Source organism: Bos mutus, chromosome 6, assembly GCF_027580195.1.
Source record: "Bos mutus isolate GX-2022 chromosome 6, NWIPB_WYAK_1.1, whole genome shotgun sequence".
Taxonomy (NCBI): Eukaryota; Metazoa; Chordata; class Mammalia; order Artiodactyla; family Bovidae; genus Bos; species Bos mutus.
Window position 1 is genome coordinate 29,238,576 of NC_091622.1, and position 25,316 is coordinate 29,263,891.

A 25,316-nucleotide genomic window follows, 5' to 3' on the forward strand; every position below is an offset into this window, starting at 1 on the left:
GTCTATAATTTATAACTCCACAGTTAACTAATCTCCAATAACTCGTTATTATTCCCCACCATTATTGACAGAAATCTTTTTCTAAAAAATTTGTTAAAATTACCTCCATTGAAATTACTGATGAACTGCCTGAAATTGGGACAGAAAGGAATGCATGTAGTTAGATTTAGATAATTATTAACAATTCTGCTTTTAAAGAAAAATGTTGAGTATATATATTCAAATATATATAAAGTTTGATGTTTTAGGGAAAATATTTAGATGAGGAATGTATTTGCTATCTCAGTGGAATGTGCTTTGTGCTGTATCATGTTCTCACACAACTGCTTCTTTATAGTCTAAAAAACATTGACATACAAGAAGAGGTTAATTAGAGAAAGCATTTTAGTTCAGAGTTTCAATAGGTCTTTCATCACCAAAGTTAGGAATAAGAATTAAATGATGGGCCAAAACTGGTAGGATTAACTTCTGCCAGCTCATTTATACAGCTCTATAAGTAAGATAAAATATTTTATATACCCACCACTCCAATTATCTTTCATGCTTGCAGCCCTAATTTGATGGTGGTGAGAAGTCAAATCAGAAGTAGAAGCACTGAACTTCCCTGGTGGTCCAGAGGTTAAGAATCTGTCTGCCAATGTAGGGGACATGGGTTCAATCCGTGGTCCAGGAAGATTCCACATATGGCAAGACAGCTAAGCCCGTGCACCACAGATATTGAGCCCTTGAGCTCTATCCTCCATGCTCTGCAACAAGAGAAGCCATCAAAGCCAGAGAAGCAATGAAGACTCAACACAACCAAAAATAAAATAAATTAATTAACTACATTTTTTTTAAAGGTAGGAGCACTGGTTCTCCTTACAAGGATGTTATGACATCTGAACCTGACACTCCTGCAAAAAAAGGGCAAAACAGTGTTAGCATTGTTGGTGTAAGTCATCTGTCACTCTCTTTTAATAGCATCTTGTAACTAAAATTTGAAGTTTCAGAAAGGAAGATTGCATTTATCTGTGGTTGACATATATTAAGTTGATGCAAACGGACTTACAGTTTTGGACCATAATTTTAAATCATTACAACCTAGGCTTAAGCACATATTTATTAATAAAAATAGGAACCATTAGAGTCAACACATTTTTGCCAGTGAGAAATAAGTTTATTCCTGTCGTGTAAAAATCCATGCCCCAGGTTTAGATGAACTTTTGGAAAGCATTTTCGGCCTCCTGCTGGTTATAGAAGCATTTTCCCTGCAAAAAGTTGTCGAGATGCTTGAAAATATGGTAGTCAGTTTGGGAAAGGTCAGGTGAATATGACAAGTAAGGCAAAACGTTGTAGCCCAGTTCATTCAACTTTTGAAGTGTTGGTTGTGCAACGTGTGGGTGGGTATTGTTGGAGAGAAGAATTGGGCACTTTCTGTTGACCAGTGCCATCGGCAGGAATTGCAGTTTTCAGTGCATATCAATTTGCTGAGCGTACTTCTTAAATATACTGGTTTCTCTGGAATTCAGAAAGCTATAATGCTGTGGAAAATTCTTCAAGAGATGGGAATACCAGACCACCTGACCTGCCTCTTGAGAAATTTGTATGCAGGTCAGGAAGCAACAGTTAGAACTGGACATGGAACAACAGACTGGTTCCAAATAGGAAAAGGAGTACGTCAAGGCTGTATATTGTCACCCTGTTTATTTAACTTATATGCAGAGTACATCATGAGAAATGCTGGGCTGGAAGAACACAAGCTGGAATCAAGATTGGCAGGAGAAATATCAATAACCTCAGATATGCAGATGACACCAGCCTTATGGCAGAAAGTGAAGAACTAAAAAGCCTCTTGATGAAAGTGAAAGAGGAGAGTGAAAAAGTGGGCTTAAAGCTCAACATTCAGAAAATGAAGATCATGGCATCAGGTCCCATCACTTCATGGCAAATAGATGGGGAAACAGTGGAAACAGTGTCAGACTTTATTTTTCTGGGCTCCAAAATCACTACAGATGGTGACTGCAGCCATGAAATTAAAAGACACTTACTCCTTGGAAGGAAAGTTATGACCAACCTAGATAGCATATTGAAAAGAAGAGACATTACTTTGCCAACAAAGGTCCGTCTAGTCAAGGCTATGGTTTTTCCTGTGGTCATGTATGGATGTGAGAGTTGGACTGTGAAGAAGGCTGAGCACCGAAGAATTGATGCTTTTGAACTGTGGTGTTGGAGAAGACTCTTGAGAGTCCCTTGGACTGCAAGGAGATCCAACCAGTCCATTCTGAAGGAGATCAGCCCTGGGATTTCTTTGGAGGAAATGATGCTGAAGCTGAAACTCCAGTACTTTGGCCACCTCATGCGAAGAGTTGACTCATTGGAAAAGACTCTGATGCTGGGAGGGATTGGGGGCAGGAGGAGAAGGGGATGACAGAGGATGAAATGGCTGGATGGCATCACTGACTCGATGGACGTGAGTCTGAGTGAAGTCCGGGAGTTGTTGATGGACAGGGAGGCCTGGCGTGCTGCGATTCATGGGGTCACAAAGAGTCGGACACGACTGAGTGACTGATCTGATCTGATCTGATAATGGATCAGATGGACAGCAGACCACCAAAGAGTGACCATGCCCTTTTCTTGGTGCAAGTTTGGTTTGGGAGGTGCTTTGGAACTTCATCTTGCTCCAAGCACTGAGCTGATCACTGCCAGTGTCATATAAAATCTACCTTTTTTCACATGTCATAATCTGATGGGAGAAATGGTTCGTTATTGTTGCGTGGAATAAGAGAAGACAACGATGCAAAATGAAAATTTTTTTGACTTGTGGTCAACTCATGAGGCATTCACTTATCAAGCTTTTTCCCCTGTCCAGTTTGCTACAAATGCTAAATGACCTCAACATGGTCAATGTTGGGTTCTTCGGCAACTTCTTGTGTAGTTGTAAGAGGATCAGCTTTGATCATTGATCATTGATCATTTGATCATTTGATCATTAGTTGGTCATTGTTAACTCCTAATGGCCAGTCACTCCACTTCTCATTTTCAAGGCTCTCATCTCCTTTGAGAAACTTCTGGAACCACCACCGCACCGTATGTTCGTTAGCAGTTCTGGACCAAATGCATTGTCAATTTTACAAGTTGTCTCTGCTGCTTCATGATCCATTGTGAACAATAAGAAAATCACTTGAATTTGTGTTTTGTCTAACATCATTTTCTAAAATAAATATAAAATACACAAGTTTAATGTTATTAGCAAAAAAACATAAAGTGATAAATGCACATTAAAATGATATATAACATAACCATATTTATTTAAGAATGTATTCCAATATCAAATGGCAAAGTTCAACAATGCAAAACCGCAATTACTTTTGCACCAACCTAATAGCTTTCTAGAACTGCTAGACATCTCCCCACTTCCAGACACATAATCCAATGCATATTTTTTTCTCAGCTCTAGATAAAACAAAAATATAACGAACTAAAACACAGACCGTTATTGGACACAGAATGCCACACAGAACCAAATGACTAGAAATTATCACATACAAGGGAATCAAGTCAAACTATTACATAAAAGAACAAAATTCTTCCAAGAAAATCTCTTGAACCTCTTGGTCTCAGCCATGTTATTCCTTAACTTTCAGGAAAATTCATCCATATCACAAAGACAGTAAATATAAGTTTAACAAAAATATTCATAATAAATCTAATACACTCAGATCAGATCAGATCAGTCGCTATGTCGTGTCCGACTCTTTGCGACCCCATGAATCACAGCATGCCAGGCCTCCCTGTCCATCAACAACTCCCGGAGTTCACCCAGACTCATGTCCATCGAGTCAGTGATGCCATCCAGCCATCTCATCCTCTGTCGTCCCCTTCTCCTCCTGCCCCCAATCCCTCCCAGCATCAGAGTCTTTTCCAATGAGTCAACTCTTCGCATGAGGTGGCCAAAGTACTGGAGTTTCAGCTTTAGCATCATTCCTTCCAAAGAAATCCCGGGGCTGATCTCCTTCAGAATGGACTGGTTGGATCTCCTTGCAGTCCAAGGGACTCTCAAGAGTCTTCTCCAACACCACAGTTCAAAAGCATCAATTCTTCGGCACTCAGCCTTCTTCACAGTCCAACTCTCACATCCATACATGACCACAGGAAAAACCATAGCCTTGACTAGACGGACCTTGTTGGCAAAGTAATGTCTCTGCTTTTGAATGTGCTATCTAGGTTGGTCACAACTTTCCTTCCAAGGAATAAGCATCTTTTAATTTCATGGCTGCAGTCACCATCTGTAGTGATTTTGGAGCCCAGAAAAATAAAGTCTGACACTGTTTCCACTGTTTCCCCATCTATTTGCCATGAAGTGATGGGACAAGATCCATGATCTTTGTTTACTGAATGTGGAGCTTTAAGCCAACTTTTTCACTCTCCACTTTCACCTTCATCAAGAGGCTTTTTAGTTCCTCTTCACTTTCTGCCATAGGGGTGGTGTCATCTGCATATCTGAGGTTATTGATATTTCTCCCGGCAATCTTGATTCCAGCTTGTGCTTCTTCCAGCCCAGCATTTCTCATGATGTACTCTGCATATAAGTTAAATAAGCAGGGTGACAATATACAGCCTTGACGTACTCCTTTTCCTATTTGGAACCAGTCTGTTGTTCCATGTCCAGTTCTAACTGTTGCTTCCTGACCTGCATACAAATTTCTCAAGAGGCAGATCAGGTGGTCTGGTATTCCCATCTCTTTCAGAATCTAATACCCTAGTAAGTTGCAATTCCCAATTACACAAAGTAATTTTAGTTACTTAGGTGGCCTGTTTATATATTATATATTAAAAATTCAAGGGAAACATTTCAGAGGGAAGTTGGTAAATTATGCATTTACAGTGTCTGCTGTTCCTGATGTACTTTAAAGATTGTCAAATGACTTTGTGTAACAAAGAGCAATGTTGTAATTATAAAGTTCTGCCTTCCAAGTTATCATATTTATTATTTTAGTGAGAGTTATAAGTTACTAAAATAATTTTCAGTTTTTATGGTATGACATCCTTTTAAATAAAAGGATTTTGTGTGATTAAATTTATATTAAGACATCTCAAACTGTTATGTTTCATATTTTAGATATTGGTGAAAATTAATAGGATTGAGCTCTAGGAGAAAGCATGAAAAAGAGAAAACATGTTAATTCAATAAAATGTTGTAGTATATTCCAGAACATCCTTACCTGCAGCTTTGTACATTTCCAAGTACTATGTGAATATATTCCGATGAGATTTGGTAGAGTGACCTCTGTAGCTCTTCTCCCCATAGGGAGAGTACTGGGAGAAATAGAACTGCCAGGTCTACACAGCAAAGTGTCTCAAAACTTCCCTTTGCATGTGAAAGATCAAGTGATTGGGACGGGTGAAAAATACAACTGGGGCACACAAAACACCTCAGACTAACATGAGGTGAAGATGCTTTTTAGTGAAACATACATGGGGTATTAAATGATGCAGATTTGATGAACATATTTTAAAAAGATGATGCATAACTTGAGTATCACCTAATAAACATGATAAATAAGTAGCACAAGCTTGGATGTGATACTTGATCCATCTTTACATTTCTGGAACTTAACAGTTAATTTTTGACATTAGTAAATTTTTACTATTTGTTGAAAGCACTGCAGATTATATTTCTGGGGAAATGTGGATATGCTTTAAATAATTTTACAGCAGCATTAATCACAAATTTTGATCACTTTATAATAATCTCTAGGAAAACACTGTTAGTGATGTCAACACTATTAGAAGTTAAAATTATGCTAAAGATAAGAAATAATTGTCAAGTACCAGATTTTATTGCTCTATTCGTGTATAGCCTCATAAAGATCCAATCAGAGGGTTGCATTTATATCTGAATTTCTAAGGTCAGTTGAAACTCCCTATTAACAAGTACATATTCATGCTCATTATAAGACTTCTTGGTATAATATGCTAATTACTTTTCTACACTCTGGCTCCCAAACCACAATGAGTCCTGTTATAAAAGCAAATCACTGCAAACTTCAAACAGCATGCATCCTTGAGATGCCACTATTAAAGGATGAACAGTGATGGGAAATCTTTGATGTTATCAGACGGGATGGAAAATACACATTTGTATTTGAGTAAATCCTGTAGACCGAAGCATTTCTCCCCACCCTTAAATAACCTGAAACCAATTTCAAGTTGCCAAATGCTCTTCAAAGCAACCTGCCTTGGAAGTAACGCTGATGGCATTTCAAATTTCAAGGCAGCTTGCTTTTTCCATCTCACGACTTCAAGCAGATTTGAAATTTCACTTTCAAAGAGAAAGGACATTACCTGCTTTTACCCAAACCACTAGTCTCTGGTTTGATGAACAAAATGTCATAGGTAATGAACTTAGCTATGATAATAAAAAGATGATATGTGACCCAGTAACTCAGAGTCTGAATAATGCAGCTAATTCTAGACAATTCTAAAATGTAAGTATTTAGATACTTAATATTTCAGTTTTTTCTTTTCTGGTGGTGCTGACCAAAAGTTGGAATATAAGCTTTGGGCCTGTGGCAGGGCCAGTGTACCCAACTGTAATTAATCCATCTCCTGCTGAATGGAGCATCTGTGAAGCTGAAGACAAAAATCAGTGTGTGCTTGACTCCTGGGCCCATGGGGAGCCTGGGCCACACAATTCAGAACATTCATACTGTGAATAATCCCTGTAGTAGGAGGGTAGGTCTGTGGCTTCATAAAAGGATTTAGATTTGTGGTTAATAGAAACATCCATGAGCCTCTTTGGGCAAAAGGATACAGTAGCCCTCATGAAGTTTCCCTAGCTTTTAATTAGGTTTCCTTTCATTGCTTTAAGTAAAAGGGAGGAGTGAAACCTGAAGTTATCATCTTGGGACACAAAATATTTGTATGCGGTTTTAATATCCTGAGCCTGTTTTGCTGCTGCTCTCTACATTTTGGAAAGAGCCATTATAGTCCTAAGGAACTACACACTGCAGGTTTATCAGCCCTTTGGTGACTGTAAATTTACTGCAGCAACATTTAGAGGAAGTGTTTCTTTTCCAGTAACTGACTTTCTGCATGAACAGAAAAGGTACAAACAAATAAAACAGGCAAGAGTATTAAATACCAGAGTGGAGTTAAAAAGGTGGCGGGAAAGGAGAGAAGACGGCTCCATCTTTGCACCAGTTTCTAGACATCAGAAAAATGAGAATAATTACAATGAGACAAGAAAATGAAAGGCATAAGCAAGGACCAGGAAAGAGGAAGGAAAGTAGTGCTATTTGTTAAAGTTGGTTTTTCACTGTGGAGGCTGGACATTGGCTAAAATAATATAGTAATCTTTTCAAAGATTGGGATATGCCAGTTACTTGAAAATTATTTTTAAGCTGATCACTATTTAAACATAAAAGCTTTACTAATTTCCAAAATTTTAAGGTAACATTAAATATATTTAATAAATATTTTAAAATAGAGTCACTCCGTTAGGACCTTGCCCTGCCTTGGGCTTGTAAAACCCACCTTCCTGGGCTTCATTCCAGTTCAGGGACTCATGAGTTGGACTTAAAGACTTAGTTTTTTCTGTGACTCAACTCTCATCCACTTGCGATGGGAAGAATTATCTATCCTCTAATGAGTCAGCATCTGCTGCTGTTGGGGGATTGTTAATTTCCCTCAGTGTTTTTATCCATAAGAGAATGTCCTAGATTTTAGGGTAAGTACAGAAACACTCTTTTTTAGAATCTCCAGATGACAGCTCTTTCATGTTACTTATACCAAGAAGTCATGATCAAACATTTTAAGAAATCATGACTTTTATGAGCTACTTAAACTCTGTATCCTATACCTGTCACTGTATCATGTGTCATTTCATTTATGCATTTATATATGCATGCCTTTTTTATTCTCATCTGATTATGTCATCTTCTTAAAACACTTGACTCTCAGAAAGAAATCCCAAATCCTAAACATGGTGTACAACAGTGGTTCTCAAACTATAGCATGCATCAGGATTCTTGGAGGACTTGTTAAAATATTGCTGGGCTGGACTCTCAATCGTTCTTTTTCGCTGAGTCTGGAGTAGAACCCAGGAATTTGCATTTTCATCAAGTTCCAGGTGATGTTGATACAGCTGTTCTGTGGGCCATACTTTGAGAACTGCAGGTTCACAAGAATGTATATAAATCGGTCACTTTCTTGTCTCTGGGTTCACTTCATGCTGGCATTCTCTGTGTGCAGTGCTCAGGTGTCTTCTCCTGGGTTCCCAGTCTCCTCCTTCCCTTTCTTCTTCTTACCATGTGTCCTGTGCCTCTCCCCATATGATTTAATCAGTCTAACTCATGCAGGATCCTTCATACTAAGTTGAGTCTCCTTGTTATTTACTCTCATTACTTCAATACTTCTTTGCAGCATTGAACACAATTGTAATTAAATAATAAATTTATACATTTATTATAATTCAAGTTAATACGTGCCCTTCTCACAAAAATAAAGCTTCATTAAGGATAAGGCCCCAGTGCAATATTTTCTGCATAATTGATGCTTGATAGATATTTAGTCCATGAATGAATGAATGAACAAACAATACAAACTAACGTAATTAATTTTTCTTACTGTGCTCATACATGATCTCATACATAATTTATGCCCCTGCTCCCTAACGGGTGTCCCTTCCAGTTCTCTCAAAGACACTCCAGGCTAGCAGGGTGTGCAAGAGAAGTGGCAGTTGCCCACATACATTGCCCATATATGTATAATTTCATTTTTCTTGCTCAATGCAAAGAGGCATATTTCAGGATGAATCTCTGAACTAGACTTTGGTATCACAAGATAAATACCCCTAAAATGATAATCCCAGACTCAAGTTCAAGTTTAATTATTTTAGGATTATATAATGCTGTGAAATAAATTTCAATTATTTGAGCATTTTAACTGGAATTCACTTTATTTTTAATAGGATTTTGGTTACATTGTTATTAAAGAGAAACATTTGGGCTTTCAAAAATTCATGAAAACTTTAAAGTCATTCATTCTCTGGCTAGAACAGCAGAGGTTTGTTAACTAAGGCTAATATTTCTTTCAATAAAAAACAATGTGCCAAATAAAGCCATTTAAAATGACTTAGTTTTTTAAAAAATCACTGTATATTTATAAAGTACTAGATCATATAATAATAAACCTAAATATATATACTTGTGTATATAAATATACATGTTAATGATTTATATACCTATGATTATTATTTTATGTCATTCTCTCTCATTTTATGTAAAGAGTTAATGAAGATCATAGCATCTGATCCCATCTCTTCATGGGAAATAGATGGGGAAACAGTGGAAACAGTGTCAGACTTTATTTTGGGGGCTCCAAAATCACTGCAGATGGTGACTGCAGCCATGAAATTAAAAGACGCTTACTCCTTGGAAGGTAAGTTATGACCAGCCTAGATAGCATATTCAAAAGCAGAGACATTACTTTGCCAACAAAGGTCCATCTAGTCAAGGCTGTGGTTTTTCCTGTGGTCGTGTATGGATGTGAGAGTTGGACTGTGAAGAAGGCTGAGCACCAAGAATTGATGCTTTTGAACTGTGGTGTTGGAGAAGACTCTTGAGAGTCCCTTGGACTGCAAGGAGATCCAACCAGTCCATTCTGAAGGAGATCAGCCCTGGGATTTCTTTGGAAGGAATGATGCTAAAGCTGAAACTCCAGTACTTTGGCCACCTCATGTGAAGAGTTGACTCATTGGAAAAGACTCTGATGCTGGGAGGGATTGGGGGCAAGAGGAGAAGGGGACGACAGAGGATGAGATGGCTGGTTGGCATCACCGACTCGATGGATGTGAGTCTGAGTGAAGTCCGGGAGTTGTTGATGGACAGGGAGGCCTGGCGTGCTGCGATTCAGGGGGTCACAAAGAGTTGGACACGACTGAGTGACTGAACTGAACTGAACTGATACTGTAAAGCTGTGTACAGCACATGGGTATCTTACACACAACCTGTATAATTAAGATAGAATCCTTAGAAGACTTTAAATTCAAGTTCATGTTTGAATACACAGAGAAAGATAACTTGGTGGTGGGTGAATATTAGGTAATAAGGGGAAAGGATTTTTGTGGACAGATCTAATTCACTTTCATCTTCTGATGAATCCAGAAGATTTCAAATAGCAAATAAGAGAATGAGACAGCTGTGAATCAAGTAACTGGAGCTAGAATAAAGTCAGAGGAGATGAGAGGCAATATGTGATTTGTTGGTCCACGGCATTAAGAAGGATCACTGGGGAAAAAATTAGGTATGATGTTTTGTATTTTGTTAGTACAAGTCTTCTTTGGACTTAAATCTTCCTTTGCCTTGGCAGGTCTCGTTGTCCGGGAAGTGAGCATTGAGATTTCACGCCAGCAAGTGGAAGAACTCTTTGGGCCTGAAGATTACTGGTGCCAGTGTGTAGCCTGGAGCTCGGCAGGCACCACCAAGAGCCGGAAAGCCTACGTGCGCATCGCGTGTAAGTCACTATGCAGGGGCATTGTGGGTTCCAGAAGCTAATGGAATATGGGAAAACTTGACCACACCTGCTCTGGTGTCGAAGAACCCTGGTTGAAAACTGCTCCTAGACTTCTGCATTTGAGCTACACTTTCCCCTTAAGTCATCCGAATATCATTTCATTTTTTGTTTCGAGGCACTGAGTAATTTTCCTTTAGGGATGTGAAAGAATTAGTGCTACTTTCAAAAGTCTGAGTGTTCTTTTTTAATCTAATAGTAATTAGGCTATAGGAAAACAACTACATTCCTTTAATGAGTTTATTCTGCCAATTTGTTAGGACAGTGTTGACTAGTTTTGCTATTAGAAATAGAAATTACCCAGCAAAGCTTCTCTATTTATTTTAGAACTGTTTTAATGCATCAAAACACACCACTGTTTTCCAAACTGTATTAATTTCTAGCGTATTTCAGGAAGATATTTCTAGTATACTTTCAGGGAGAGGTTAAAAGGGTTCCATAATCAGTAAATGTGGGAAATACTTTTTTGGACAAAGTTAAAGAAGTTCCTTCATTGCAAAACTTTCCAGATTCTTGAATATGCTAATGGGCATATTATCCCCAAGGAGGAAATGTTGCCTGCAGCTCTTTCTGCAGACCCTTTTCTCAGTGAGTACTATTCACACCTTGAACAGCATGGATGCTGCTTTAATGTCTGAAGTTTCCATACTGAGAAATTTTCTCAAGTGTGAAACCACTGAAAACCATGTAAATCGTACTATCTGAATTCCTTGGCATGTCTGTTCCAGCATGTATGTGAAGTTGCTTCAGTTGTGTCTGATTCTGTGAGATCCCATGGACCGTAGCCCACCAGACTCCTCATCCATGGGATTCTCCAGGCAAGAATACTGGAGTGAGTCACCATGCCCTCCTCCAGGGGATCTTCCCAACCTAGGGATCAAACTCTCTTCTCTTGCATCTACTGTATTGGCATGCAGGTTCTTTACCACTAGAGCCAACTGGGAAGCCCCTTGCACGCCTGTAGTTTACTAAATTTCAGTTTGCATTGATGTCAGTGTCACTTCCCTCTCATATGTCACTGTGTACATGCCTGCTCAGTCATGTCATATGGTCAGTCAAGCATGCTCAGACTGTAGCCCACCAGGATCCTCTGTCCATGGGATATCCCAGGCAAGAATATTGGAATGGGTTCCCATTTTCTCTTCCAGGGGATCTTCCTGACCTAGGAATCAAACTCCCATCTCTTGCATCTCCTGCATTGGCAGGAAGATTCAGATTCTTGACCGCTGAGCCACCGGGAAGTCACCAAGTTCAAACAGTTTTGGCTCCGATGCTTCTCACAATTCCTGTTCTTGCCTGTTCTTTCCCTTCTGTTTGACCTAGATCCCAGCCATTACAATGACTTACCAGTTAGTCTCCATGAGTCTAGTGTTTTACCTTTTCTAGCCCTTCCTCCCTATTACCACAAATGCAGGATTCTGGAAGATTCCTAAAACTCAGGTCTTACCTCAGCTCACCTCCATCCCTGCTTAAAATTTTATAGTGGCTTCTGAGATAAAGTCAAAATTTCCTACAATAGTATATATCACTGTATTTGTTTACTAGAGCTGCTGTAACAAAATTCTACCAACTGGTGGCTTAAACAAGAGAAATTTATTTTCTCACAGATCTGGAAGCTGGAGTCCAAGATCAAGGTGCTGGCAATATTGGTTTCTGCTGAAGCTCCTCTCCTTGGCTTATAGATGGTCATCTTCTCCATGTCTTCACATGATCTTCCTTCTGTAACTGTCTGGATCCAAATTTCTCTTCTTATAAGGATGCCAGTCATGTTAGGTTAAGGCTACCCAAATGACCTCATTTTAACTTAATCACCTCTTTAAAGGTCATATCTCCAAATACTTTCTGAGGTATACTGGGCGCTAGGATGTCAACTTGTAAATTTTGGATGGGGGATGCATTTCAGCCCGTAACAACCACATGTCATTGTTTCCGTAATGTAACCTAAGTTTCCAGCTCTGACCACAAAGAATGTTTCCGATCTACTCACACTAGATTAGAAATACTTCCATTTCTTTGTTTCCAGCTGTTATTCATCCTGAAGCACTTTACCTTTCTCTTACTTCCTTTCATTCTTTGTAAAAATTCATTTATTCAACAAATATTTACTAAGCATTTACTCTCTTACTGAGATAATTTTAGGTATTTGGTATGGAGCCAGAATCAAAACACGTAATGATCCCTGCCCTCAAGAGGCTTGTTTCTGCTAAACAAGTTGTTGTTGTTTAGTCGCTAAGTTGTGTCTGACTTTTTGGGACCCCATGGACTGTAGCCCACCAGGCTCCTCTGTCCATAGGATTCTCCAGGCAAAAATACTGGAATGGGTTAGCATTCCCTTCTCCAGGGATCTTCCTGACCCAGGATTGAACCCACATCTCCTGCATTGCAGGCATATACTTATTCTTTACGGCTGAACCACCAGGGAAGCTAGAGCACACTCTTAATGAAGTAAGTAATCAGTAACAGAGCAGATGGTAAGTGTTATGAAGAAAGACAGTGGGGGAAGGGGGTATGCTGTGCTGGGGACTGTGGTCAGAGAAGGCCTGCAGAAGAAGTTGGCAGTTGAAGCAACCTGAAGAAGGGGGAGGGGGGGAGTCAGAGAGAGGGGACAGCGAGTGGCATAAATACAAATGCCCTGAAGCAGGAATGTTTGCTGGTGCCAGGAAGATTGAATTGGCCACAGTGACTGGAAGAGGGTGAGGGAGAGGAGTCTCCTAGATGAGTTGAGAAAGGTAAGGACAGGAAGGGCAGTGTGGATATGGTCTAGGCCCTGTGGGTGTAGCATCTTTGGTTCTCAGTATGAAATGGGAACTTTGGAATGTTTTCTGCAGAGGAGTTCATGCCCTGACTTCCATTTTAGAAGAACACCTGACTGCTTTGTTGAGAAAAGATCGTGAGAAGCAAAAGTAGATGCAAGGGAGACCAGTTATGAGGCAGCAGCTGTGAGAGATGTTAGGACAGCCTAGATTAGAAGCTGTGGCACTGGTGAGACCTAGATTCCAGATTTATTTAAAGGCAGAGGTAGTGGGGTATTTTTTTTTTTTTTTTTGAGAAAGAGAGAGGTTGGATGTGGAATGTGAGAGAAAGAATGATTCAGAAGACCTGAACTTGAAGGATTTTTCAGTTGTCTTTAGTGAAGTCATTCTTGCCTCATCAGTCTCCAGAATGATAGGGGGTCCTTTCTCAAACCTTTCAGACAAGTGCATCTGTCCTCTTAATGTAGGGCTTGTCTCCTTTGAATTATGTTCATTTGTTGTAATGTCTGTGTTTCAGGCCAATGAGTTCCTTGAGATCCATTTTGCTTAATTCAGCTTTGCTTAACTGTATATCTTCAGTGTTCAGCACAATGCCTAGAACATCAAAGATGTTTAATAAATTTTGTTCAGTTAAGACCATTATAACCATCATTGCTCTCTATTAATCATTCCTCTCTGAGCATGTCTAAAGGGATTTTTCTCTTTGTCTTAGTGGGTTCTCTATGAAGTAGACTCTGAGATGGAGACATGCATGCAGGTAATATATTAACGAGTATTCTCTGGAACAGTATCTGTGGAGGAATAGACTTGCGCAGAGGGAGAAATTGAACTGCAGTTCAGGTACAACAAAAGATGATGCCATAGGGGACACTGGAGTTAGGATGGCCCTCCAGAGTTGTCCCACCATGAGGCACAGGAGTGAGTGGCCCTTTATCCCTAACATTGACTAGTCAGTGGATGTGGTCTTTTCTGTTCTGTTCTGTTCACCCTCACCAACTTGTATGACCTGGGTCAATTCAGCTCATCTCAACTGAGGGCAATTTCTGGAGGGAGAGTCTGGGAGCCTTCACCATCAACACTCCCAGCAGAGGGGATCAGTCCTGAAAGTGGATGTCATCCACTACAGTCATCTATCGCAAATCTTTTAGATTTCATTTTATTAATTATGAAGTAAAAAGATACTTTCAAACATGTTAAAAATAAACGAATGAACTGCTTTGGTCAAATAATTAAATGAACTCAAGTTAGCTTTAGTTATAATCAAAAGAGGCACAATGATATAAAACTATCTTTCATTGCTATATGTTCATTAATATCAAGTATAATAGATATTTAAAATTGCCAATTTACAATTTATAACAAATTTACTTGCTTAAAATCTGAAGTTTAATTAGTTAATCTATTTATTAATAATACAAACCCTTCTTCTAGTAAGACATTGATTTGCCATAGCACCTTTTCATCTTCATGTATTAAGACCGAAGAGCAATTTGCTTGTACTTCCATAATTAACTGAACTCATGTGTTAGTAGTCGAGGAGCAACATCCAATGTATAAAGATTTACTCATACAGATTTACCTCCTGATGAAAAGAAAAGTTAAATTTCAAATTCTCCTTGTCAGAGCTGATCCCTACCAAGCATGCCCTCACTAATGGTACAGGAAGGTTGTAGATTCTCTGGTTTGTTCTGTTTCAAGTCAGCCGGGGTGCTTTGCCCAGGAATATGTGACAGATGGCTGTCACATCCACTGCAATTAAAGTTTAAATTTTTTTCAGGTAAAGACAGCCATGATGCTAGAGATAATTAAGTTCACTTACCCCTCATCTAATTTGATCTATATTCACTATGTGTGAATAGTGTACACTATGTGTTCTATACTATAAATAGTGTATATTTATGTGTGTATATGGATGTGAGTATATACACATATATATGTGTGTACTAAAAAGGGGGCCATAGTTCCTCCATGAAAAAGCTCTATTTTAAGAAGTTTATAAAGTAGAAATGAATATTAGCCATTCTCTTATTTATTTGTTTGCTTATGTATATTTTGGAGAAGGCAATGGCACCCCACTCCAGTACTCTTGCCTGGAAAATCCCATGGATGGAGGAGCCTGGTGGGCTGCAGTCCATGGGGTCGCTAAGAGTCAGACACGACTGAGTGACTTCACTTTCACTTTTCCCTTTCATGCATTGGAGAAGGAAATGGCAACCCACTCCAGTGTTCTTGCCTGGAGAATCCCAGGGACGGGGGAGCCTGGTGGGCTGCCGTCTGTGGGGTCGCACAGAGTCAGACACGACTGAAGCGACCTAGCAGCAGCAGTTATGTATATTTTGTATATTCAAACTATATAAAATACAAAAATAATGTTGTGAGACAATCAGAGCAGAGGGAAAATAGGAAATAGGGAAAAGTTAGGATTTGGCCAGAAATGAGCTGAGGACACAATGTGCCTGCTCTGGAATCACGCATGTTTACCAGATGGCAGTGTCCGGCGGCCTTAGTGGGTGCCACAGCTTCCTCTGGAGAGCAAGGGGTTTCTTCTGAGGGAACTCATATGGGCACTGTAATGACTGTCTAAGTAGAACCCTGTGGTGATGCAGCTGCCCGTTTCATTGGGGTTTTTCTTCCAGTGTCCCTTGCTATAGTCAATGACAAAGTTCTGAATGTTCAAGGGAGGAAAATGTAATTCAGGCAGAATGTCAGCAAACCCTGTGTCTCTTCAGGAAATGTCTTGGCTGCTGTTGCTGATGTTGTGATCATTGATGATGTTGTGGTTGCTGTTGTCAGGGGATGGTGGGCATTATGTGAAAAGCAGAGCAAAGTGGAGTGGTTGGAGCAAATGCTTAGGGCCAGGTTGACCTATATATTCAAATCCTAGTTCCATCACTTACTACTGTGACCTTAGTCAAGCAATGTAACCCCTCTGAGACTTAGTTCCATCAACCATGAAATGAAAATGATAGGGTTATTTCAAGATTAAACTGGGATAAAGTTGTAAAGCATATGGCATAGTGCCAGACACAAAGCAAATGCTCAGTGAATGATAATAGTGTTCATAAAAACACAGATAATGATTCAAACAACTTTATTTGTGCATTCTGAAATTTAGTAGTACCAAGTTAACTTTGAAAACTAAGGAGTTTTTCCTTCTTTCACCACTTCCTGTACATCCTGAGCTGTCAGTCCTAGAAGTTGAAGTTGTCTGCCAATTCAAGTATAATTAGACTGTAATTTTGTCCCTACGCCTGAGGATGGAGGAGCCCTCTGCATCTCCACCCTTCTTCTCAATTCAGGAGTTACAGTGGATCTATGTGCACAGATAATCCATCTTCCCTGGGATGTCAGGATAGTTCCTAGGGAGTTTCTCTTTCTTCTGTGTACAAACCTATAAATAACAGCCACCATCACAAAGGGCACTGACTACAAATTGGAATAAGGCAGTTCCTGGGAAGAATGAAAGGGGAACAGGGAAGACTTCTCTGCCCTACTCTCATAGTTCACTCCTCCTTTTCCCTGAGATCTGAGCTACCTTGTGAGCCACCTGTGGGTGTCAAACAGGCTGTGTTTACATCTGAAATTCTGTAGTGCCTAACACACTGTCCAGAACAAGGAAGTATGAGGAAATATGATGCCAGCCACTTGTCATTTCAGTTTTTCCAGTAGCCATCATTAAAAAAGTAAAAAGCAAACATAAAAGAGGCCAAATTAATTTTAATAATATATTAGTTCAGTTTCATGCATTGGAGAAGGAAATTGCAACCCACTCCAGTGTTCTTTCCTGGAGAATCCCAGGGACGGGGGAGCCTGGTGGGCTGCCATCTATGGGGTCGCACAGAGTCGGACATGGCTAAAGCGACTTAGCAGCAGTACTTAGCAGTCAGTTCAGTTCAGTTCAGTCACTCAGTCGTGTCCTACTCTTCGTGACCCCATGAATCGTAGCACGCCAGACCTCCCTGACCATCAACAACTCCCGGAGTTCAACCAGACTCACATCCATCGAGTCAGTGATGCCATCCAGCCATCTCATCCTCTGTCGTCCCCTTCCCCTCCTGCCCCCAATCCCTCCCAGCATCAGAGTCTTTTCCAATGAGTCAACTCTTCGCATGCGGTGGCCAAAGACTGGAGTTTCAGCTTTAGCATCATTCCTTCCAAAGAAATCCCAGGGCTGATCTCCTTCAGAATGGACTGGTTGGATCTCCTTGCAGTCCATGGGACTCTCAAGAGTGTTCTCCAACACCACAGTTCAAAAGCATCAATTCTTCGGCCTTCTTCACAGTCCAATTCTCACATCCATACATGACCACAGGAAAAACCATAGCCTTGACTAGATGGACCTTTTGTTGGCAAAGTAATGTCTCTGCTTTTGAATATGCTATCTAGGCTGGTCATAACTTACCTTCCAAGGAGTAAGCGTCTTTTAATTTCATGGCTGCAGTCACCATCTGCAGTGATTTTGGAGCCCAGAAAAATAAAGTCTGACACTGGTTCCACTGTTGCCCCATCTATTTCCCATGAAGTGATGGGACCGGATGCCATGATCTTCATTTTCTGAATGTTGAGCTTTAAGCCAACTTTTTCACGCTCCTCTTTCACTTTCATCAAGACACTCTTTAGTTCCTTTTCACTTTCTTCCATAAGGGTGGTGTCATCTGCATATCTGAGGTAATTGATATTTCTCCTGGCAATCTTGATTCCAGCTTGTGCTTCTTCCAGTCCAGCGTTTCTCATGATGTACCCTGCATATAAGTTAAATAAACAGGGTGACAATATACAGCCTTGACGTACTCCTTTTCCTATTTGGAGCCAGTCTGTTGTTCCATGTCCAGTTCCAACTTTTGCTTCCTGACCTGCATACAAATTTCTCAAGAGGCAGGTCAGGTGGTCTGGTATTCCCATCTTTTTCAGAATTTTCCACAGTTTATTGTGATCCACACAGTCAAAGGCTTTGGCATAGTCAATAAAGCAGAAATAGATGTTTTTCTGGAACTCTCTTGCTTTTTCGATGATCCAGTGGATGTTGGCAATTTGATATGGTTCTTCTGCCTTTTCTAAAATCAGCTTGAACATCAGGAAGTTCACAGTTCACATATTGCTAAAGCCTGGCTTGGAGAATTTTGAGCATTACTTTACTAGCATGTGAGATGAGTGCAATTGTGCAGTAGTTTGAGCATTCTTTGGCATTGCCTTTCTTTAGGATTGGAATGAAAACTGACTTTGCCAGTCCTGTGGCCACGGCTGACTTTTCCAAATTTGCTGGCATATTGAGTGCAGCACTTTCACAGCATCATCTTTCAGGATTTGAAATAGCTCAACTGGAATGCCATCACCTCCACTAGCTTTGTTTGTAGTGATGCTTTCTAAGGCCCACTTGACTTCACATTCCAGGATGTCTGGCTCTAGGTCAGTGATCACACCATCGTGATTATCTGGGTCATGAAGATCTTTTTTGTACAGTTCTTCTGTGTATTCTTGCCATCTCTTCTTAATATCTTCTGCTTCTGTTAGTTCCATACCATTTCTGTCCTTTATCGAGCCCATCTTTGCATGAAATGTTCCCTCGGTATCTCTGATGTTCTTGAAGAGATCTCTACTCTTTCCCATTCTGTTGTTTTCCTCTATTTCTTTGCATTGATCGCTGAAGAAGGCTTTCTTATCTCTTCTTGCTATTCTTTGGAACTCTGCATTCAGATGCTTATATCTTTCCTTTTCTCCTTTGCTTTTCGCTTCTCTTCTTTTCACAGCTATTTGTAAGGCCTGCCCAGACAGCCATTTTGCTTTTTTGCATTTCTTTTCCATGGGGATGGTCTTGATCCCTGTCTCCTGTACAATGTCAGGAACCTCATTCCATCACTCTATCTATCAGATCTAGGCCCTTAAATCTATTTAAGTTATTATTTAAGTTAAATCTATTTAAGTTAAATCTATTTAAGTTAAATTATTTAAGTTAAATCTATTTAAGTTAATATGTTAGTTAGTCCACTTTATTTAAACTATCATTTCAATAAAATACCCAATATAAACAAGTATTCATGACAAGTTTTGCATTCTTTTTTTCATACTAATTTTTGCACTACCTCTTAGTTAGGACTAGCCACAGGTCAATTGCTCCATAGCCACATGTGTCTCACGTTGGATAGATGGGCTTTGGAATTCTAATAATAGAGGAACTTTTTCAATCACTTTTTCACCTCACATAGTTACTCTGTGTGTGTGTGTGTGTGTGTGTGTGGTGAAACACTAGAATCTATTCTGTTAGCAAATTTTAATTATGCAGTATCATATTATTAACAATAGTAACCATAGTGTACAAAAATATCCCCAGAACTTAATCATCTTGTAACTGAAAGTTTGTACCCTTTGACTAACTTTGGATGGTTCATTCAATTCTTGCACCAGTGCTGGCATGACAGGTGTTATTATCCTCATTTTACAGATGAGGAAATGAAGGACAAAGAGAAATTTGAAAACCTGCCCAACAGATTTCCCTGGGGTCAGTGCCTAATGCTTGGTGCTGATGATGCTGGGGACCCAGGTTTGATCCCTCGTCAGGGAACTAAAGGAGCCTACATACTACAGCTAAACACTCCACATACTGCAACTAAAAGATCATGCTGCAATGAAGATCTTTGCATGCTGCAAGTAAAACCCGGTGCAGTCAAATTAAATAAGTATTTTTTAAAAAATAATAAAAAACCTGCCTGAGTTCAAAGCTCATATATGGAGAAGCAGGTCAGATCAGCAGAGAAGTCCATGCCTTGACGCAACACATTGGATACAAATAAGAGAGGAGGTGACAATTGATTTTTGTGTCAGTTGGCAATTAAAAAAAAATATCGTATTTTCCACATGGATAATGTTATAGGCTCATTATTATTTATAATGCAGAAATGTAAGAAGGCTTTGGGTTCCCACTTCTCTCCTGTTACTTGGTCTGTTCCAACCACACCAGTTTCTTTTCTTAGAGAATATAATACGCTAATGCCAATCGCTCTTCCTTCACACCTGGAGCATTCTCCTCTACCTGCGGAAGACAGGAAGAGTGGCTCACTTCCTCCTTTCATTCGGATTTCTAACAAGACAGCAGCTCTTTAAAAACCAGGTATTTGGGATGATTTAGATTATACCATGACAGAATCTGGCAGCCTAATGCCAAGTGTCTTGGTAGAGCTCAGCAAGCGCAAGTTTGCCAGCACGCCAGAGTAAATGGCCTGATTACTAACATGCATTTCCGAGCTGTGGTTTGATCCCTTGTATGGCTGTTTAAGTCCTGGTGGCTCAGTAGTAAAGAAGCTGCCTGCCAACGCAGGAGACATAGGTTCGATCCCTGGGTTGGAAAGATCTCCTGGAGAAGGAAATGGCAACACACACCAGTATTCTTGCCAGGGAAATCCCGTGAACAGAGGAGCCTGGCAGGCTGTAGCCCACGGGGTCACAAAATAGCCAGACACAACTTAGTAACGAGACAACAAGCCCATTATAAGTTACAGAGGCCAGATTTTGAATTAGATGAGATTAATTACCCAATTTAGACATTTTTAGATCAGATAAATTTTTAACAATAAATATCTCATTTCATATAAATGTCAACTGTTGTACTATTTAGTTCATCATGTGGTTTCTGTTTCAAGATTAAAAACCACAACACATTCCAGATTGCATTAGTCTATATTTTTCTAAACGCATTTGCTTTTGTATATAGACAGAAGTTTTCAAGATCAGTGGAGGCCCCACAAATCCATATGCATTTATAGCTCATTTTGTTCTGAGAAGTAGACATCTAATTGATAGAACACTGTCTCATAAGTTATATTTGGGGGGAAGTCTATGGGCTATGTGCTAGAGGAAGGGCTGGTAACCCACTGGACCAAAGTATGCCACTAAAGTGATGTTTTATGCTGTATGAAATGGGAAGTTTATGGCTAAACTGCTTATTTGCAAAAAAGCTTGTCTGTAATCATTGTGTTCTTTTTTGTACTCTGAGAAAAGAGCCTTAACTTTTTGACATATTGGTTTCCTCATCCATAAAGTTGGCATGTTTCTGATTATTTATCCCTAAGACATACCTTAAAAAATATTGTGATGACATATAATCTTTTTTTTTTCTGAAACTAAAGATGCAATGTGAATAGAAGAGTGGCTTATATGGGATTTTTTTTCTTCCTCTTCTCTGTAATGGATGTTATTGGAGTTCCAGCTCTAAACTATTTATTTAAAAAAAAAAAAAAAAAAAACCCTTTAGCAAAACTACCTGAATACAAATATGTTTGTTCTATAAATGCCCCCAAAACCAAGAAATAAAGAAGAATGGCTGAAAGTGTACTTCCTTTTGCAGGGATTTAGGATTCATTTAGGATTCTGTTTAAATGACTGTGTGCGGTAAAGGATAGGCATGCCTTGACAAAACTAAAACATTGCCACGACAATCCTTCTGCTGATTTGCTCAAAGATCATTCTAACCTCTGTCTCTGTCTATAATTATTATGTTCTGAAAGTGTTAGTGGTAAATTCATAAGACTGGTCAAAAACATTAGTTTTTTTTAAAGTAAAAGGAAATTACAAAACAATAACAGGAACAAAGTCAAAATCTTGCATCTTTTTTCTTTCAAAATATCCTGTGACCTAATAACCAACATTTAGGGTATGCTTACTGTATACCCAATTCTGTTATAAGCCCCTTATGCATGTTAACTCTTGTGATGCTTCCAACAATCCTATGAGGTAGATTCTGTTATCTTTACTTTGCAAATAGTGAAACAGAAGCATGGAAATGAAATATTAGATAACTTACCCAAGCCACTTGTTTAGGAAATGGTAAATCTGAATTATAAACTTTTCTTTTTACAGTACAATTTACTGTATAGGTTTACAGAAATGTGATAGTTCACTTTGCAGTCTAACCATAGAGGAAACTTCATGTTTTTGTTGGTTTGTGGTTTCTTGTTTTGTTTTATCTTTATAATATTTAAGAAGAAAAAGCGAGTAAAAAAAGAAAACTTACAACATTTTTATATACTGTGTCCCTTCCATTTAAAAACCACAAGAATTGCTGAATATAACATTTTTTCATGATTTTTTTTTAATTCCAGCAAAGATACTCTATTTCTGGAAAAGAAAACCATGGCAAACTTTTTAGGGTTCTATAGCATTGTCAGGAATTTTTACTGTTAGTAAAAAGCTCAAAAGCTCAAAGCTCAAAAGACTAATCTAGTTTTCCCAAAATATGCTATAGTGGTTGGTTCATGATAGTTGTTTTCTGTTAACAGCCAGATTTGGTGATTTAAGTATAAGTTATACTCTACTATGACAACATGAAAGTGAAAAGTGAAGTAGCTCAGTTGTGCCCAACTCTTTGCAACCCCATGGACTGTAGCCTTCCAGGCTCCTCTGTCCATGGGATTTTCCAGGCAAGAGTACTGGAGTGGGTTGCCATTCCCTTCTCCAGGGGATCTTCCCAACCCAGGCATCGAACCCGGGTTGCCCACATTGCAGGCAGACTCTTTACCATCTGAGCCACCAAGAATTATCCCCTTTTATATTATTGGAAGAAAGACACATTTTTCCCTCTAAGAACACAAGTAGTATTAACATATGTAACCATGGAATTATTTTGTTTGCTAGAGCAACAATTTGAAAGTACATTAAAATGAAATTTTTAAAACTAAATATAGGGTTTGTGTCCCACAGAACCTGCATTCCTATATGACATCACAGAGTTGAGTAGTAAACAAAAAGTGAATTGGTTTTGTACCTATGTCTCTATTACAGTATGGGAAACCAAAGACAGCCCAGGTTGGTGATAAGGTTTTAAGGCAAAAATAATTCTTTTGCCTAACTTTAAGTTCCCTGCATGTCCCCTAGATGCATGTGAAATTTCAGTGTCCGCCAGACAATGTCAGCCATCAGCCTGAACAAAATTAAGTGCCACTGACCCTGGAAGACATCAACAGGAACTCACTGTCTTAAGAGCCACAGTGTAGAAGCAGATGCGCTTGGTCCCCGCAGCCTCCCAGGCTCTTCTCTCCCTCTGCCTACATGGTCTAGCACAGTGCTGCGCACATCATGGTTGTTCCACAGATAATCAATCAGTCAATCAATCTGTGGTTCCCAGACTTTAGTGCCACGTGTCAGATATACCTGGGGGCCAGTGAAAACTGTGGATTCCTGGATCCCAACTAGGAATGAAATCTGCACTTTTTGTCAAGCACAGCATGGTAATCCCTGAGTTTCCCTTTGGGACACATAACTTTCAGTCATTAGTCTCCCACATTCATAATTATTTTGTCTCATCTGTTTAAGTTTATTTTGGTTAACAATGATAATGCCTAAAGTTGATACAGCATACTAAAATGTACTAATACTACAGGGAGTACTGTTTATATTCAAGGCATGATTCTAGAGTTTTATATAGGCTTCTTCATATATCAACCTGTAAAAGAGTCACTATTATCATGCTCATTTTTTTAGCTGAAGAAATTAAAGTAAGAGAAGGTTAAGCAGTATGCTCAAGGCTACACAGCTAGTCAGGTGGTGGAATCAGGATCTGAAACAAAGTTTGTCCAAGCTGAAGATCTTGCTCTTGACTGCAATGATATCTTGCTTTGCAGGATATTTCAGATCTTTTTCACAGTGACCTACAATAAAAAAAATATATTTATATCATGATCTACTAAATAAACATATACCCATCTCCTCACACATACAAATACACAGAGGTGTGTGTGTATGTATATGTGTGTGTACATATGTGCATTCTTAATAATACATCAAGGTTATTGTCTTTCCAGTAGTCATGTATGGATGTGAGAGTTGGACCATAAAGAAGGTAGAGTGATAAAGAATTGATATTTTCAAACTGTGGTGCTATAGAAGACTCTTGAGAGTCCCTTGGATAGCAAGGACATCAAACCAGTCTATCTTAAAAGAAATCAATTCTGAATACTCATTGGAAGGATTGATGCTGAAGCTGAAGCTCCAATACTTTGGCCACCTGATGCAAAAAGCTGAGTCATTGGAAAAGACCTTGATGCTGGAAAAGACTGAGGGCAAGAGGAGAAGGGGGTGGAGGGGAACAGAGGATGAGATGGTTGGATGGCATCACCAACTTAATGGATATGAACTTGAGCAAACTCTGGGAGATAGTGTGGGACAGGGAGGTCTGGCCTGCTGCAGTCCATGGGGTCGCAGAGTTGGATAGGACTTGATGACTGAATGACAATAATACTATGTATGATATACTTGACATTTTCTGTTTATTCAATTTCATATTTTAATGCTGGTATTCAGTCCTCCGAGTTGAATTCATAGTACTCTAAGGACAAATTCCATAAGAAAGATATGGAATGTTAGATACTATGGTTTTTAGACCAAATGAGTCAAGTGTGTAAGAGAATGACATGCTGAAATGTACTCAGATGAGAAATCATGTTTCATGCCAGACTCTCTAATAGTAATAGAAATAGTTGTGATAATTTATTACATGTGTTTTATACTTCATAATCTTCCAAACCCTTTTCAGATTCAGTATTTCTTTTAATATTCTCAAAACCCTGTGAGATCTAATATTTGCAAACCCTATGAGATCTAAATCAAAAAACAACCAACATTAATAAGGTAATAATATGTTGTTTCTGTCTTATTATTCAATGGAATTTAAAGATTTTAATTTCCATTAGAATAATCTGTTGTAGTATGTTCATCAGAGAATTCTTGACTTCATAATATCAGTCTGTCACATTGTCAAGAAACTGTCTTTTGAAAAATATTTTATTCTAATAAATCTTTCTGCATAATTAAGTAGCATTGCTAAGAGAATAAACATTTCTAACAAATGTAAATTATTGTTTTCAAACTTGGAGTGAGAACATAATTATTTTCATTTTCAAAGACAATAGTATCAGCCTACCAACTTAGACAGCATAGGGACATCTTTTGCTGGTATTTTCTCCAGGTTTCCTTTCAGATCAGTGGAGCTCACAGGTACTTGGATAGTAATATAACCTGTTACAG

General features: G+C 39.0%; 1 protein-coding gene across 2 annotated transcripts in view; it reads left to right on the forward strand.

Moving 5' to 3' along the window:
• The window catches only part of UNC5C (unc-5 netrin receptor C), a 431,180-nt gene that overhangs the window by 268,951 nt on the left and 136,913 nt on the right, over nucleotides 1-25,316 (forward strand). For both annotated transcript variants that reach the window (XM_070372113.1, XM_070372114.1), the window contains exon 3: nucleotides 10,351-10,494. In XM_070372113.1, coding sequence (XP_070228214.1) covers nucleotides 10,351-10,494 — 144 coding nt within the window. The remainder of the gene's footprint in view (nucleotides 1-10,350; nucleotides 10,495-25,316) is intronic.